This window comes from Lepisosteus platostomus, chromosome 23 (genome assembly GCF_059453375.1).
Source record: "Lepisosteus platostomus isolate fLepPlt1 chromosome 23, fLepPlt1.hap1, whole genome shotgun sequence".
Lineage (NCBI taxonomy): Eukaryota > Metazoa > Chordata > Actinopteri > Semionotiformes > Lepisosteidae > Lepisosteus > Lepisosteus platostomus.
The window spans coordinates 11,401,088-11,419,596 of record NC_142633.1 but is presented as its reverse complement, the minus strand read 5'-3'; the positions used below and the strand labels follow the sequence as shown (position 1 = coordinate 11,419,596).

Here is an 18,509-nt window from a genome sequence, read left to right as displayed (position 1 = left end):
ATCAAGGTCTGGGGATTTGTTAGAAAAGAGAACTATTTCTATCACCAAAAGAAGTTATAAAGGGCAGCACAGTGGCGAAGTGGTTTGCTAATTGGTCATACTGGTAGGTTCATTTACTTTGGGGAAAAATTAGCCCTGAACTGAGTTTACGTTATGAACTGAGTTTTATGCATATCTCTGTCTGTGCCCTGTGGTGGACTGGCATCCTTCCCTTGGTGTACCCTGCCTTGCTCCTGTTGCTTGCCAAGATAGGCTATGGCTCTCCAATGACCCTGAATTAGAGGATGCCTGCTCTTCTGTTTGCCCTTTGAAAGCTTGATTTCTGAAATACTTTGAGAGTCCTGAGACAGCATTACCCTAACCGTACACAAGCTCCCTTAACCCCCTTAAGATTTATGTTTTTAAACCAATATTGATTTTTGTTTTTATACATTTTTGTACGCATTACTGAAATTGGCTTATGTGTGACAATTGTCAGCTTGTTTGCTTTTGGACTGCTAAAAGGTATTTCTGTTGAATGAAAGCAAAACAAATGATGCCAACAAGTCCTACTTTTACAAGAACTAAAAATAGTAGAAACAAGAAGCCCAACAGAAACTACAATTAAATACATGGGGATGGACATCTTTAGAATGGAAGAATTTTGTTTTTCAGCAACTCAGGTCAAATCATGTAGTTGTGACAAACCAGAAAATGGAAGTTGATCTGGGGTAATAGTGGAATTCTGAACACAATTTTAAAATACATGTCAAATATGAATCTCCCTCAGACTGCTCATGCTGGAGGAGAACAAGGGTATGCTTTAATGTTTTAATGAAAATTTCACTGGGCTGGTCTGATGCCAGGATTTGTAGGTCTCTAGAAAAGCCATCAGTAGCTGAAGACCTTGGACGTGATAAGAATGACCTCAGTTAGGTAAAAATGGAATAAAAGACCTATGAAGTGATCCACTCCAGGCCTTGGGTTGCGCACCACTGATGGAAATTGATGTTGAGTGGTTTAGGAGCACGGCTCACAGCGAGATAACAGAACAACTACCTGAGAAGCAGCCGGAGGTGCTCCTGGTCCCCGATCACGTCATACTTCATGGAGAAGACAAGGTGGCCCAGGGCAGTGTCCATGGAGTAGTAATTAAAATGCTCCTAATGAGGCAACACCGGGAACAAAGGTTAGTCATCATGGTTTTTATTCATCCTAAATCATGTCTCTGTGAGTTGTGGGAAGTCTGGATCTGGAAGTCTCCTGGATCCTTCAAGTACAGTACCATCTCGATGGGTTTATGGGAATGATTCACCAGTAGCAACCAAAGGTGATTGGTGAATCATAGCACTGAATGGCCTCCTTCCTGTTTGCATTCCTTCTTATGGTCTATAGACCTTGCTATTGGTCAGCTCAACATACTGTAGTACTGTATGTAGGAAATATTTCTACTTTTAACATACTAAAGAAAATTCAGTAGTTATCTCAAAACCATTTTGAGCTTCTTAATAAATAATTACAGTACATGATGTACTTATGTATTTGAGCTGGATTAACAGTGAAGTTTACTGGTTTCATCTGAATGTTTGATCTGAGTGATCTGAACAGTACAGAAAGATGGAGGACTCCCAGACCAGCACATGTTCTTTGGTCTTTTCGCCTGCCTGAATTCTAAATATCACCTGGTCCTAAACTGTAGGGCACTGTGACATTTGCACGGGACATTATAACCAGGAGGAGAGTCTAAAAGAAGCTATATGCTTTCAAAAACTTTTTATAACTAATAATTTATAAAATGTTATAATTTATAACATGTATAATGGAAATTTGTATTTATCTCATGATTATAGTGACTATATTCTTTGGAAGTAGTTCTAAATATTAGAAATAGAAATGTTTCCTTCACCACACCCTCTAAAGTCCCTATCTGAACAACAAGTAAAGTTTAGACACCACAAGTTAATTTAGCCCATTAGTTTTTAAAGAGGGCTTCTATCCAGCTATGGGTTTAAATAGGGACAACAGCCATATGACACTGTCTAAGAGAGCTTCTGAGTTTGAGAAGTGGAGGGTTGTTTATTTTCACCGACATCACATAAATGGGAGCTGCTGGAAAGTTTTCCATAATTTGCTTAACGCTTGTTTCCCAAAATAGAAAACATTAAAGCCCGACACAATACTGTAAGCTGTACTGAAATCCAGAAGTGCACATTCAAAGGTCCATGCTCACTGAGGAGTAGACCAGACAAGGCGACCACTATCTGCATTCCTCACAGTGTCAGTCAGAGATCACAATCAATATGCCTTTTAGTCAGAGTAACATGATAGAAGACATGTCCATCCTTTATTTAACATATTGTTCTGTACAAGGTTCTGAGCTGACAGAAGTTGTACATCAGTTTCTTATTTCGCAATTTTGTCTTTAACTTATACTGATGCATTGGGACACCGATCAGTTTAACAAATAATATCTAGAAAAAAAGCAGATGCTTTTACATGTTAACATTATTCAAGGAGAAACTGAAAGTCTGGAGAAGCAACTGACATTTTTCATTCTTTCAATATCTCTGAAATGTTTGTGCTATAGCTCTAATGAGAAAATATTAATGAATCCCTAAATAAATCATTATGTTTCCCTAATCGAATGTAAAAATTGCTCTTTTATCCATTTTTCTCTAAACCTAATTGTTTTCATACTACATCTGGCAAAAAGTTTGCACAGTTACTCAATCAAGTTCTAGTAAATATTAGTTTAAGGAAGAAAGGAATAATCCTATTAAAACTACATTCTGTTGGACATTGAACTTCTTTGGTCACACTTTTATGGTTATCACTGGAGAATGTAATTGCTAATTATATACACCCTTCAGTATCAGGCTAGTCACTTACAATACATGTTCCTCAGGACAGTGAAACGAATGCATTTTATGGAACTACATGGGACAAATTAATGATATAACAAATGTTATTTAACAGCAAGTCAACTTTATCTTATCTCAAAAGTAAAGGGGGCAGTTATAAAGAATCTGCACTAGGCATGACATCTGTTAGTGGCATACACAGGCCATATCTACCGAGTAATTGAATGAGTGTCTGAATGAAAGCCAGTGGCATCCTGTTTCATTCCTGGAGCTTCTCTGAAGCAAACTTCCTCTTTGCCACAGATGTTATTGCAGCAGATGACATAGCTGCTGAGCTTTCATTTTCTAGATGAGTTTAAGCAAATTATATGCAAAAGTAATTAAGAGACAAATGCGTTCCTGCCCACACAAATACCTATAGCATTGTTATATATGTACATGTGCAAACTGTACATAGAAAATAAACAGGAAAAAGACGTCCTTTGTGACATTCCCAAAGGAAGACACATTAAATAATAAGACTGCAGAGGAAAGAAGAGGTCTACTTCAGCTTCAGAGAAAGAAGTGACCCAAAAAGCTGTGCAGAGTGTCTGTCCAGTGCCAGCCCCTCACCTTGCCCAGAAAGTGCTTCCTGTAGATCTTGGCAATGGTGTTGCACTCCAGCTTGGCGCGAGAGGTGGGGGAGAGGAGCTGCTCGCTTTCGGGGATGCTGCCCAGCTGGTGGTTGGTCCCTTCGATCCAGTACCCCCCAAACTGAGGCAGCAGGATCAGTGGGAAGGGGCTTTTCCGGCCCAACACCTAAAGGAAGCGACCCCCTTTAGAGATCAGCATTGAGGTTTATTGTGGTTTTGCATGCTTTTATTCTTCTTAAATGTCTAGCTGCCCTGTGTTCTGGATCACATTCCAAAGAGCAGTAGGCCATTGGCTGTGAGTCACACACATTTCTAGCTTTGATAAGCCCAACTACTGAGGCAAGCAAATCACTGGTTCTTCCTTCTCTGTCGTAGGCAGAACGTTAAAACGACCTATTTTCTGTGTTCTGTGTGCTTTTTCTATTTTAGCTTGAGACTGACATAACCCATGGGTTTAACACAAGTGAAAAAACAACATAGTGCCTTGAACCCTCTTTACTGTTGAAAATATTTTTAATTACAATACAGTGTTCATCTTTTAATCAATCACTGGTAGAAATCACAGGCTACTTTGTTTCGTGATATTTTGTCTTGAAGACGTTATATGTCAAATAAAGTCTGCCAAATTTAAAAATTAAGGTCTTCTTACTTATTAGGACAAAGGAGAGCCCATATGTAAGTGCAGTGGAAAACCGTGCTTTTTTTGCCCGACTCCATCCTACAGGTATCTTACCTCATGGACACTGGGGTAGGGAATGTAATCTTCTTCCCTCTAGAAACAGAAGAGCACAAAAGAAATTAATGTCTGTTGTCTGTTTTTGACAGCTTAGAACATGTGTTGTAATATCTTTCTGTTCCTTGCTGTATCCCATAGTCATTTGCCATACTTTTGCCACAGTTTCGCTGCTTTTCCAATGCTTTGGCTTTACTTAAAACTGTGGTTCCAGAGCCTCTTTCACCTCGAACCTACAGCACAACTTAATAAAATAAAAGTGCTACTCAATTTCTATCATATAGATTTCTCCCAAGCCTTCACAACACAGGAAAATCTTGCACTGCATCTCAAATGACTATCTGAACTCTAGTAAATATCAGAACATAGAGAAAATATTTGATCCTGCTGACAAAGGTGCAACTGTGTGCGAACGCAGCCCTGTCACACTTAACACTGCTATCAAAGAACCAAAGAAGCTGGGTATTTGCTTCAGGCTAACATGGCTCAGAAGAGGAGAAGCATCATAGAAATGCAGGGCTGGAGGCACGTTTATCAGCACAAACGTTATTTCCTAGGAAGACACATTAATGGTTACATTCCAGTGTTAGCAAGGGAGTTTAAAGAAGATGATGAGTAACATGAGTCCTACTCCACGTTTTGGATACGATTCTCACTTGTTGTTCTATTTTGACCATTTTTATTGGACTGTGACACAAAAAAAAATTGGGATCTGAGATTGCCAATAATTTATTGATTTTATGCCCTCCCAGTCAGAAATAACTGACTGTATCTTAATATCTCAGTTCATGGTAAGGCAAGAGCCTTTACTGACTGAGCCACAGGGGAGTTTCCACCCATTAATAATCTCAGCCTGACACACTGCCCTTGGGTCCCTCCTTCAGCTGTGTGAAGTCTCTTTACAAAATGTCTGTTGTAGATCCTGGCCTTTCTAGACCATTTATATTCGACTGCTAGGATTCATGGTGTGTTGGGCAAGGCGCAGAAAGTTGTTGCTGTTGTGGTCAAGTCTTGACAACTTCAAGCTCCTATCACTTCCACATGACTTCACTTCTTGAGCATTTTGGCAGAAAACTCATAGGGCAGTGGCGCTGACGCAGGGAGTGTTTTCATATTGAATATGATTCATGCTCTGGAAAAACTTTAAACGAATAAGAATGTGTTCACAAAAAAGAAAATGAGTGACCTAAATCAAAGTCTTGGCAGAAATCTCAATTAAATACAATGTTGCACCATATAAGCACTATGAATACAAACAAAGCAGAAAAGAATAAGCAGAATGATTAAGAAGATGCTGGTTTAAAGCATAATAAATGAGTGGCAAATTCTAAAATAAACTCAATAACTTCCTAAAAGAGACAATATGAGAAGCAACAATTTGACCTTTGTCCTTTTTCGTTAAGGAATAATAAGAAGCCTGGTTCCTATATCTAGAGCAAGAGAGACCATTTACATTTTAACCTTTAGATATCTTTCCAAGTTCAAGTAAATGCATATTATAGTGCTAATGAATGTGTCCATCAAATGTCTATTTTCCCTAATTATCATTCCTTTCTTATAACCACTGACGAAGCTTCTAAAAATAAAGGTTTTAAAGCTCCACAAATCCTTTCCTACTTTTAAATTAAAGGGGAACTGCAATGCAATTTTTATATTTTGGGGTTACAAAGAATCAGCATTGATTAATACATTGCAATCCAGAATAAAAGTAAAATAGACACAGTACCTTGTCAATTTGTATCACAGCATAGATTACATTTCCAGGTATGCACAGCGCTATATTCTGCTATTCAGAATGAGGCAACAAAACTTCCAAAGTGAGGCCCTATTACATTGTAAACAAGCAGGCTTGTGAATACATCTTTTAATCCAATATTGCTCTCGACTTCAAGACAGCTTTGCTGACAAATACTACTTGTTAACTCTGCATGCAGGTCACGTTGGACAATTCCTGTGGTGAAATGACTGCTGCACAACCTGTACTTATTAGCTCGTACATTACTACATTAGTCATTGAAGTAACTAGTGAGCAGGAAGGGCTCTTTTTTTTGCAACAACATGGTGACTTACAGTACTTTCACAGAGTTCACAATTTTGTGCTTAATACAAAACGTGCACATTTTTCTAGAGCGTCACTTAATATATTTTGTTACTGAGATTTAATAACCAGTCTGAGAAATTGGGACTACAGTTCCCCTTTAATATCTATAAGAACCCAAAAGCAATGGAAGAGTGAACGTACTTTAAGGGGAGGGGGGGGAGTGCATCTCTGTTCATCCATTCTGTTACCCTGCAAGAGAAACATGTTGAGCTCATGAGCCAAGATCCCACTCCAAGCCACAAGAATCGTGCACTGAACCCATAGTTTGCATTGCAAATACAAAAAAACTTCAGAAACAAAGGTAAAAAGCTTTGTTGAGTATTTCAGAGGCGATATACATTTTAGTTGTAACAAGAAAATTAATGACCAAAGATTTAAAAACACAAGGGAGGAAAAGATAAAGAAGGAAAAGAGCTTTATTAAATACTAATTAAAAATGAAATGGGGAAAAATAAATCATCCATAGCTATTTGAGACAGTGACACTTATCAAGATGAAGCCTGGCAGTGCGTTTTTTTGCTTAAAACTATAGGAATCTAACTAAACTTGCACAATCCATTATAGAATTGGAATGCCAGTAAATACAGTTAATGCACTCTAAATCTAACTCTGCATAGACATGGATGGACTATTCAGCTAACGTTCTTTACTCAAATCTTATTAGCATTAAGGTTTTATCAGAAAAGCTACAAATAAAAGCAGACCGTCCAACCCACTGTGGTAATTTCTCTACTGTACTGGGTCAACAAACACCCCAAATATGAAATCCCCTTAAACTCCCCCTCCTCCTCCTGGAAAGGGATAAATCGTGAAAAAGTGCCCCTATAGCCATCCACGTGAGTTTAAGAGTTCAGCTGCTGATGTGCTGCTGTGGTATCCCATTGAGACAGATAACGAAGAGACAACGAGAAGACTCTCACATGAAGTGCTACCCGTGGCAGTCCTCTTCAAAATGTGCATTGCTGCTTGGGGACCTCTAGCAAAGTTGGCTAGTAATACTGTATGACCCAGGCTCAAATAAATTTAATAACTTGTCTGTGATATGACTCTTTTTTGCTGAAATACACTATATAGTACACTTGCCTTCTATGACCTTTAAAACAAAATAACATCTTTAGCTATACTGCTTCTTATTAAAAATAAGTAACCTTCTTTTATTGCATTTGTGTTCCAACATACTCCCTCACAGGGGTTATGGAGAGGCCCAACTGAACATACACTGTCCTATTTGACCTAAGAGAGGATGTCCACATGATTGGGAGGGCTCCCATTCCACATTACAAAGATTTTATTTGATGTATCAATCATAAAATATGCTGATTGATGTAGAATTATGTCCATTTATCCATTTGCAGAACTCACTTCATCTTTTGAGGGTTGTGGCGAGTCAGAACCCAGCCTGGTAGAGTACACACAGGGCATGTCTGCGTAAAACATATTACTAAAAAAACAAATAAATGTAAGCTGAATGTAAAATGAAACCCCTATAGAGATTAAGATAGGCTCAGAAGTGTACCAAAAACAAGTAGGTTTATTCCACATTCATGTTTCAAACAACATTAGTGTGACTCCTGTGTTCATACCCTGTCAGCCATTTCAACTAGTGCTTGTACTAGTCAAGAATGAAATGCGATTAGCTGGGAAGATAGGGCTGAGCTTCTGTATGTATTGTTAGCATGGCAAGAGTCAGAAGAGTTAACTTATTAAAACCAGCAACAAAAAAGAAACAAAATCCAAGTTACTACTGTAGATTAAACCCAATTTTAAATTCAGTTAATAAAATAACCAGGACAAACATCAGTCCTTAGATTTGTCACTGGTATCACCTTCCAATGTAAATACAAGATACATAATAAAGTGAACTGAAAGTTATGTAACCAGATACTTATAAAAGAGTACAAACAGAAAACTGTGTAAAAACTAAGATTACAGCAGCTCCCAGCCACACATATTCCATTAGACAGCATGGAAGATATACAGCATATTCTTACAGTTACTGCCTTCAACAGTCCTCTGTAAGATTACAGAAATACTGCTTAAAGCGTTTCTAAAAGCACTGCAAATGCACAAGGATAGATTTGAAAACAGCCCTTGCAATACTAAAAGCAGGAAGGAACTGTCTTTTATTGTAAAAGTGATGACTGCTGCTACTGTTCGTCAACCAACTGTATGGCCGTGGGATGTTTTACGTGAGGGAACTTTTTCGGAGCAGGAATCCTGAGGGGAAAATGACTGGAATGAGTCACAGTGTGGCAAAAAGGTTGCAGCCATGAGCACTGAAAGGCAAAGGCTTGGCTTACAGGCCCAGTAAACAAAACAGACATGGGAGCCAGGCTTCCTGGGAACTGGAGTCAGTAGACATTTGCATCTCATCATTCATGTCAACTCATGTAGGTAGCAAAATCCATGAAAAGAAAATTGCATTCAGAACATACTGTACAATGGAACACATAAGGCTAACATAAGCTCTGCAAAGAGACTGAGGAGGATTCAGTTACCCCTACCCTAAAACTTCACCATGTCAACTCTGTGCTCTGATATTAATGAAACACGTTTCAATAGAGCTCTTAGTACAGGTGTTAATATGTACAGTATATTCTTATCATTTCATTTTCACTTCTCGGTTATTTTTTCTGGATTTTGTGATGCCTAAGTAAGCCTAATTCTACCCATGGAAAATATTCAGTGGAAGTACAGTACAAGGAAAATTAGAGTTGAAAATTGTAGAAAATGATAGAAAAGTTATTGTATATTGTTTTGTTGAATTAAAAGGTACATATTATGTGCAATTTTCTAAAAGTTTTGAAAACATGGCAGAACCATCTAAATGAGACAGCAAGTTACAATATTTAGAATCTTAGTGCAGGGCTCATTTCCTGCTCACATATTGGGCACAATGAATTAAAAACAAGTCAGCTGTTTTCCGTTCCTTCAGTGAATGAAAGGCGATGTACAGTGGAGGCAATTAAAACAGTAAAAGGTTCGGGGACCTTTTAGTAGAACAACATATAAAGGAAAATGATTAGTGCACATTGTTCTCTATGGACCAGACATCACAACTCAGGGCTGTCATTGGCCACCTGTGACCAGGATTTCTGCATGCAGCTGCACTAGGATACTGTCAGCCTGCAGTGCAACAGTGAATCCTATGACTTTTCTGCAAGCTTGCCATGTTGTCCACAAGAGCTTCATAGTTCTCCAGTTGCTGCTCATCCTCCTGAAGGCACTGTGGGGTGCACAGCAATTAAAATAGCAAACAGTCCTGGCAAATATGGACTGTGGTGGGAAAGCATGGTTTGTTTGCATTCCTGCACCCCCGTACTCCCCAATATAAACTCCCAACTCCGAAAATTGAAAATAAAAGAGAAATAAGGGTGCTTCCCAATCAATAAATACAGAAAATGGGACCATACAATTTTCCATTTCTCCACAGATGCAGTTATCACAAATGTGATAATGTGATTAATGGCGATCTTTAGCTTCAGTTGTTTAAGGTAAGGTTAGCTGATGTGCAAGATGTTCAGGGAAATGCTGTACACCTGATAGTCTTAGATATTGAAACGCTGGAATCTTATGGCCAGTGTGACTGAGATGCATGATCAGGAACTGTGATCAGGATTAGCACTCAGATCTTAAGAGTCATTTACAGAATTTATTTTGTCCTACCTCCTTTCTTACACACCCCACACCCATCCATAACAAGCTGCAAATAGACTCTTCAGAAAAACGACTTTTAAGTGTCGTCTTTACAGAGAACTAGAGCATTAGGAAAAGGGAATGAAAACCAAAAAGATCTAAGCAGAGAAAAAAGCAGAAGCTAAACATGAAAAAAATATGTAATCTTACCTGCATCTTTTCAATCATTTCAAACAAATCAGTGTTCTGGAAAAAGAAAAGTCAAATGAAGGAGTGATTTTTCTCTCTCAGGCTTGTCGGAAGTCCAGTCTTGTCTCAGCTCAGTTGGAAGGACTGTTTTCAGTTGTATTTGTAGAACATGCCCAAGTCTTCGTGAGGAGCCTGCGGTGTTGCTACTGAAACCATGCTTTTATGTAATGCTTACAAAAGTAATCAGTCACACCGGTTATGCAGCACTGTAACACAGCACATGGTCTTCTTTAAACTTGATTTTGCTTCAAAATAAACTTGCATGCTAGCATTACCATTAAAACATTTCTTTGAATAAAATACTCATCATGTGTAGGTATAAAAACAATATTAAGCATGTTACACATTTTGCCAACTACAGTGTCAGATCTGTACTTCTGTATGTAAAATGATTATTTTATGGTTATACGGTTTGATAGAATACACATACAGTGCAGTATGTTAGAGTATTCGAATGTTGTTAGGAGGGTCCAAGCATGTTAGTTGAGATGCCGTGTTATGAGAACTATTGTGTGTTAGAAATGCAAAGATAGGAGAATCCAATTGAAGACGATCAGCTGGCTAGTGGATACTCTGTTTACAACACCAGAACCCATTCTGGGATCTTGCCCTATAACTCTCAACACCCTCCGCCCTCTTTTAACATCCTAGCAAGAGAGAATAACCCCAGTCCTTTTTTGACCTAAACTCAAAAGAGGCAATGTCCCAGCTTGTACAATCTAAATTAGGGGTTCCCAACCCCAGACACAGGACCCCCTCTGTCTTCTATTTTTTCCTGACGACTAAGTTCTTAATCACAGGTTGACTGATTTTAGTTCTCTGTCCGGAACATTTTTTAAATGTGCTTTAATCTTTTATAAATTGTCAGATGAGCTTTGTAATGAATATATCAGGCTTTGCTGGTTTCTGCGTTTTAGGGCCACTCTCACTCTGTTGTAGCAGCTGAAATAGAATCAGCTGGACTTCTGCACGAGGAATAAACGATCATCATGAGAGTGTTTTATACAAATTCATGTGTCTGTTCATCTTACACTGATTACTTCTTAAGAGATCTTATTTAGAAACGAGGTAAGCAGGCTAAGGAGAGGTTGTTTAAAGTTCTGTAAGCTGAAGCTCTCGGAAACCGTACCCATCAAGGTGAGTATTTCTGAAACAGGTCTGGGTGCAGAGTAAGCCTGAACAAGCAAGCAGATCAATTAAAGCAACCAATTAGTATTGGAGATTTAGTGCTGATAAAATCGACAGACAGTGACCCTTTAGAGTTACCGGTGTTTTAAACAAGAAAACCACAGTACAACAACAGAAGGTTTAGTATCTTGATTTCTGAAAGCTGAGAAACGTAACCCAATATTCACCCAAGCCTTTTATATTTGTGTGTTCCACACAATACTTATTCAAAAGCACCTCTCCATATGCCAAAACACCACCAAAAGCCAAAACAGGCTTGGCGCCCAGTTCTATTATCAGTCCTTTTCTTCATTTCGGATATGAAAAATAAGAACAAATAAGGAAAGTGCATGAGGGAAGAGCATGTAAAAGTATATTTAAGGAGACTATTAAGTCAAAATATACAGGAGTTGTATTGGGTAAAGCATAAAGCAAGTTCAGAGGTAAATACAAATCTGATTAAAAGCATGTACCCGCATAAAATTAACAACTTGATTCAAGGTACTGTAGCTCATAAATGACTTATCATAACAAAATGCCCTAAGTTAACAGCTCTGAACAGAACCACTCTTTATTATGTGCAATGATGAGATCTGCTTTTGCTGCAGCTATTTTACCTATTTTAACTTAAGATTAATTCAAGTTTTTACTTCAAGTAAAAAAAATAATAATAAGGATATACATTTAAATCTCTTTTGTTTTACACATAGAGTTGTGAGTGTCTGCAACAAGTCATTAAGCCATTATCTTGAAGCAGATGATCTTGTATCCTGCTGAAATGACTGAAGATTTAAGGGGGTACGAACCAAATGAGAACAGTGTGTACACATTGCCTTCTTTCATTTGCAACCTTTCTTTTATTTCTGTGTTTAACGCCTGTATCGTGTGAGCCACTACTGTTCTTTCCATCTGAGATTAAGCAGGCGTTGCTGACTGTGGATTATAGGTGTGTAACTAGTTGACTGAAATGACTGCATGGCATCTGCATCTGTCAGCTACACAAGAATAACTGAGAAACAATTGTTTGTCTTTGGTCATAAGACAGGGGAGCTGTGCCCATGATATCAGCAAACGGTCTGACAAGCACACATCTACTAGAGCTTTCCCAACCATCATATTTGTTTTCTCCACGTGTCTGCAACACTGCTGCTGAAGTCAGCAAATAAAAAGCACACCTAAGTCTGTGTTGTGTGTAAATTCGCCAGGAGGCAGAATTACACTGTAACATGTGGGCCAGGATTTCTGTCTGATACTTCCAGATGACAGCATTCATTCAACATGGACCTTGGTGCTAGTTTAGCCTTAAACTGGTAACAACGTTTAAGAACGAATAGATGAGGGGTTAGCATTTTTGAAGGTCTGAACCCTATGGGCATCTATGCTGTATTTACTTTTCATTACAATGAAATGCTGTTCCATGTTCCAGAGTCTTGGGAGGTGTGTTTTTTTTTTCTTGAACAAGTTGCTGTTGGCTCTTGGCTGTCAGCTGGTGTTAAACTGTGCCCTGGGTGTTAGCTCACATGTGCATGTACTGCTGATGCTATGTGCGAAGTCCTGTGACCTCAGTCAGATTCCGTACAGAATGTCTGTGCAATGAAAGGCATGAAAATATCTCAACAGCATCCGAGAAATGTAGGAATGTTGCAGACAGCTGTACTGCTGGTATCAGAAATAGATCATTATGAAAACGTATTAATCAGAAGTTTCTAATAAATGGACACTGCATTCGCAGTCAGATAACTTGAGGAAAAGAGTTTTGATTTCTTGTATTTTTTTATCAAACATTTTCAATACAATGGAATTGCCTTCAAAATGACTAACCAATTTGTTCTGTGCCTCATTAAGAGATACAAAGAAGCAACTCCAGTTTTCAGTCCTAAACATATTTTCTCTTCATTTCTTGTACTCTTGATCAATTATTCACTGATGTAATCCTCTGTGCTATCAATACCTTTCAGGATTTATCATACTTTAAAACTTATCTATTTAAACTTCATCTCAGGATCCAGAAATTACTGTATTTGTCTGTTACTACACTTTTACTACATCACCATGTACTGTAGTTTCCCGTATTCTAAAGACTACAGCAGTTTTGTTCCTTTAACATATCCTTTGTCATTCATTATTTTGTTTAGCATGAGAAAATTTATTTATTAAACTAAACAGTGTTTGTTATCTTCTCCACATCTCCATAATTACTAGCATTAGTGAAGATTAGAGGTGAATTAACAATGCAGACAGGGGTAAAAATATGTCTGCATCTGAGAGAGATGAGTTGATTTAATGAATACTAATGTTTCAAGTGAACCATATTGAGTATTTTTCTAGTCTATAATGGCAATATATACATTTTTTATTTCAAGATTATGCAAAGGATTTATGAAAAAACCAATAGCTACATAGCTATTTTAAAGCGACATAAAATAAATTAAAAAATGCATATTATTTTTTCAGTTATAGAGGGTGCCCTATTGAATACTTTTACATCACCTGATTATTACTGCAGCAACTGTAGGAAACAATTATGAAGGGAGGGAAAGACAAAATTTCCAGTTTTGAAATGTATCCAGAGGTGTTGTTAATTACATGGTAAACCGCCACTATAGAAATCTACAGCTAGTCTTGATCAAAGAAAGGGTGTATCACTTCGTGTCATAGTTACATAAATAAACTCCTAAGCCAAACACATGAAGACCAAGACATTGTCTAAAAAACAAATAGTGATCAGTCAATAAGATTCTCTAAGGAAAACAACCCCTTGGACTAGCAACTGCGAATCACTCAAAGAAAGACAGATATATGAACAATAATAAATTCACAAGGCTGGCGATCATGGGATGTGTCAGTCATATACTGTATGCCCTATTGCAATGTGATCTATTCAACTAGGAAATGTCCAACCATATCATTTGGGGACGTGCAAAGCCATTTAGGACTACGTGCAACCCGGCTTCAGTTTCTCCCTTTCTTCTTAAAACCATGCATACGGCAGGAATCTGAAAGTTTTGCAACTTTTTTGAAACAAGCCTTTTTTTAGAGCTACAATCTTAACTACTGTAGTGACAAAGAAAAGATAAGAGGAATTTTGCCCAAGGACGACAAACGAACAAAATGTCATTTTTCATGTCACGGAACCCAAAGGGAAGAACACAAACCTCAATATGCACACATATAACAGCCGATGTTTATCAACAGCCTTGATATATAGGTAGTAAAAGTGTTTGGCACTTGTCTTTTACAACTTGCGGTGCATTCCATCAATTTTTGCCAGCGATTCATATTCAGCAGCTTTCCTAATCAGCACTTGGCAATTCATGGCTGACAATACTGCTTGAAAATAATGACAATAATGCATTTTCTGACAGTCGCTCAGATAAAAGTAAGTGGAAGACTTTCAGTAATGGTTCAGGTATGCCAGCACACACTGACGTTTGGCAATGTTGCAAGCAACCTCCCTTGCTTTTTGTTCTAGCCAGCTTGCCACCTACAGAGAAATAATTCCAAAGTGCCATGTGTATATGTGCCCTAAGACCTATCTATGTGAGGGCCTTACAGGAAGCGATAAACTATTTGGAACACTCCCCAGAACATCTGAGCATTAACTTATCCTCACTGTCGAACAGCAAACCTCCTATCTTTCAACTACATTTAAGAAAACAGCCTGAAGTAGCCACTGAATTACATTAAGTGATCCCCATAAAATGTGACAACCAACGAGCATTCTTAAGTATCATTTTAATATCGTTTTACAAGACAAGCCTAAAATTCTATGGAACTGAATATGAATTAATGTGTAAGAAAATTCAGTAATAAAAATGGAGACAATATTAACAGCAATTATGATCTGTGATATGATGCTGTTTTGAAAATGATTAAATTTAATGACTGCAGTCCTAGAGATAAAATCATGCACATTGATTTCAAACTATGAAACAAGAAAAATCAAAGACAAGTAGAGTTTAAGCTATCTCTAACATGACGCACAACATTTGCAAAAAAAGGGCACTTTAGGTCTTTAAGGAAACTTGTTTTTATCTTAAGAAACTACTGAAAAACAACTATTTTTGGAGACTAGTGTTTTGCAGTACTGTATGTTTGTTGGACATGTTTTCAAAAAACAAAGTGAAAGTTTGACATCTGAGGAGGCTTTATTGTGATTTTTCTGTGAATCCCTGTTTTTCTGCGAAGACTCAGAGGAATCGGGTTGAAAGTATAACACAGAAGTTCAGTGTGGTAAAAACTGATCACATTATTGATCACATGGGCAGAAAATCTCACATTGACACTTGGAGCTTATTCTGTGTCACACACGTTATACATAAAGAACACTTTTGTTTTCTCGTGCTTAATGGAAAATGCAGCAAACAAATGCCTTACTGCATTTATGCTACTGTATGTCTTACTTGTTGTAATCTAAGTAACTACTGATGGTTTTCCCTTTGAACTTGCTTTAAAGAAACTTCCCAGATGAGGAAAAGAAAGATTTTCTCATTCATGAACGTCCATAAAGTAATCATCCACTTGAACCTTAAAATCTTAATTTTTGTGGCACGAAAGACACACAAACATGCAAGCGGCCTGACAAGTGCTCAGTCCCAACATGCCCTAAATGTCTGAACCGCAGTGACAAGTCGCAGTACAGTACAACACTCTGCCTGGAACACTATTAGTCACCAGGGAGCACAGGTATGACAGGATACTTACAGCACTGTGTCGTCTCATCTGCCCCACAGCTGACATATAAGGACTTAAATTCAGAAGATGACTCTTAGCCATTTTCAGGATTTAAAAGAAAAAGAAGTTCTCCCAGATGGCTTTTTAAAAAGTGCAAAAGATGAAGAAGTCCAGAGGGTACCACTGATTTTTACCACACGGGTTCCTCACAACGGTTTCCTTATAGAAGCAGAGGAGAGCTCATTAAGATCTTCGAGGAAAATCTTCCGGCTGCGTCTTCATTACAAGGAAATCCCTCTCCCAGCACACAGATGATCTCCCCAGAGTGCAAGCCATAGCTCTGGGCCTGGCTGACCATGTGGGCCACCTCTCTGAGAGCCTGTGTGTGTGAATGAGTCCCTCGTCCCCCCCCTCCCACCCTCTTCTCTCTCTCCCTTCTCTCCAGCTGACGGGAGGCAGCCCCAGGGAGAGGGACATTCCAACAGTGCAGCGAGGCCGTCCTCCTGTCGGCCTCCCTGGCTCCCGCGCTCACTCCCTCTCCTGGCTCCTGTCCAGAGGTGGAGCACAGACTCATCGTGCATGCTCCCGGATCAGGACATGTTGTAACACAACCCCGCCCTCATCTATTGACACCCCAGGCCTTAGACACTAGAGGACAAACAAACCTGAAAATGCAGAAAAAGACTGTATTTACTTTTGACCCCATTATAACCTATCGGTCTCCGATGCCGAGTCCCTCACATCCCAAGAAAGGAATCTCTACAGATGTCTTCTATTTAGATAAGACTGCCTGGACAAAATAATTACAGTAGGTAAAAGCATTTATAATAAACAAATAAATTAGGAATCTCAAATATTGCTGTCAGACCTATTCATTGACAGACTCGATCCTTTTCCATTCTGTGTTATCAGACAATAGCTCGGGTATCTTCCTGGCTTATATCTTATTAATGCAAATGTGTGCATTCAAACAAATTCTGTGTAACGTTTCCATTGTAGTTGCAAGCCGACAAAGGCTTTTCCCTTGAGGCAATTAACGTCTCTCTGGCAGGTATGGTGTAAAAGCACTATGATGTGGTGGTGGTGGAGGAGAGGGGGTTGGTTGTCAGTCCGTAGCAGATCTGAAATCGGAGATCTGCTCCTGTTAGAAGCACACATCTGCTGTCCGGGTTTAGCCTGCTATGAAGAGTATGCAAGTGTGTTCAGTGTGCTGAAATAACAGACTCCTACAACTAAATGTAACATTTGATTATGGAGACTTCTTTGGTGTAACAGGTGTCAAGAATCTTGCCATATGCCATTTCCTTTATCTTGTGAAGTTAATATCATCCTACGCCTGGGCTGTACTAACAAGCTGTGACACTAGACACCCAGGCTGTGAACACAGTGTGCAGCAACCAGCCAGCCTTTGTAGAACTACATATGTTCACCTCTACAAGTTAAACCTTTTATTTTTATGCACTGAGACAGAGCCCTTTGAAAACTGAACTATTTAATTTAATGAAGAGAACAGCTTTGTTTAAACAGTGTGATAAGGATAACTTGCAGTCAGCACCAGACGTGCCCACCAGTCAGACTCCTGTTTAACACCATTCTCACCACATCCCAAAAAAAAACAACTGAAACTGGGATATGTTTGGAATCTCAAATCCCAGATGTTTTTCTGTGGAAATGTAATTGTTTACAGTACAACTTATCAGCAGAAGACAGAAACACTCTTACCAGAGACAAAGAACAAAACTATTAAAACTATTTGGAGAGCTAAATTGAAGAAGCAGCTCTACTTCATGAAGTGGTTAGAGGAGAAATGACAAAATTTAAAAAATCACAATTTTGGCTAATTTGTTAAATAGAATCCCTGGAAAGATGAAGAAAATGTCAGCAAAGTGAAACTGGATTGTAATAAAAGTCATTCTTTTAGCATGTGCCACTGAAACTTAATGGTAGGTTAGAGAATGGCAGACATCTGGCTGGCATTGAATTGCAATCACTCCACCATGAGCTGCTCAATCTAACCTATGTGGGCAAAAAATATTGTTCCTGACAATCAATAGTCTTTTAATCTTTCAAGCCCAATAACTAGATTTAAGGAATGAAAAAACTTCTGCCTTATTTAATGTACAAATTAAATTAATGTTAAATCACTCCTACAGCTGGAAGACCCTTTTAGCAATATGAAAGGGTATTTATTGCACATTTTGACAGAAATTATTCTGATCAGTGTTTTACTGAAGGAGGAAGTGTCAATAAGTCTATGACCTCTTTGTAAAAAATAGTTTCAATGATGGATGCCATTGGAAAAGTTATTTAATTCTCCCACTGCAACATTTTGTAAGTCTGTAAATTGTAATTTCTATTTTTTTTTAAAATAAATCTGGCAAGAAAGTATACTAAGAGTAAGAGGCGGAATAACATACAGTGTTTTATGGATTTAATGGAAACTGTTAGGTTGATTCATGCCCCTGACACAAGTAGAA

General features: G+C 38.3%; 1 protein-coding gene across 23 annotated transcripts in view; it reads right to left on the bottom strand.

Annotated features, from left to right (window-relative positions):
• LOC148642033 (rap1 GTPase-activating protein 1-like) overlaps positions 1-18,509 on the bottom strand; it is a 233,997-nt gene that overhangs the window by 33,608 nt on the left and 181,880 nt on the right. For 17 of the 23 annotated variants that reach the window (XM_088617477.1, XM_088617476.1, XM_088617463.1 and 14 more), the window contains 5 exons: positions 10,153-10,188; positions 6,448-6,495; positions 4,206-4,244; positions 3,453-3,638; positions 1,039-1,142 (listed from right to left, as the gene is read on the bottom strand). In XM_088617477.1, coding sequence (XP_088473603.1) covers positions 1,039-1,142; positions 3,453-3,638; positions 4,206-4,244; positions 6,448-6,495; positions 10,153-10,170 — 395 coding nt within the window. In that variant the 5' untranslated portion in view covers positions 10,171-10,188. Of the gene's footprint in view, positions 1-1,038; positions 1,143-3,452; positions 3,639-4,205; positions 4,245-6,447; positions 6,496-10,152; positions 10,189-16,062; positions 16,443-18,509 lie in introns of those variants that run through there. The other 6 variants (XM_088617467.1, XM_088617471.1, XM_088617480.1 and 3 more) reach the window with 2 other exon arrangements.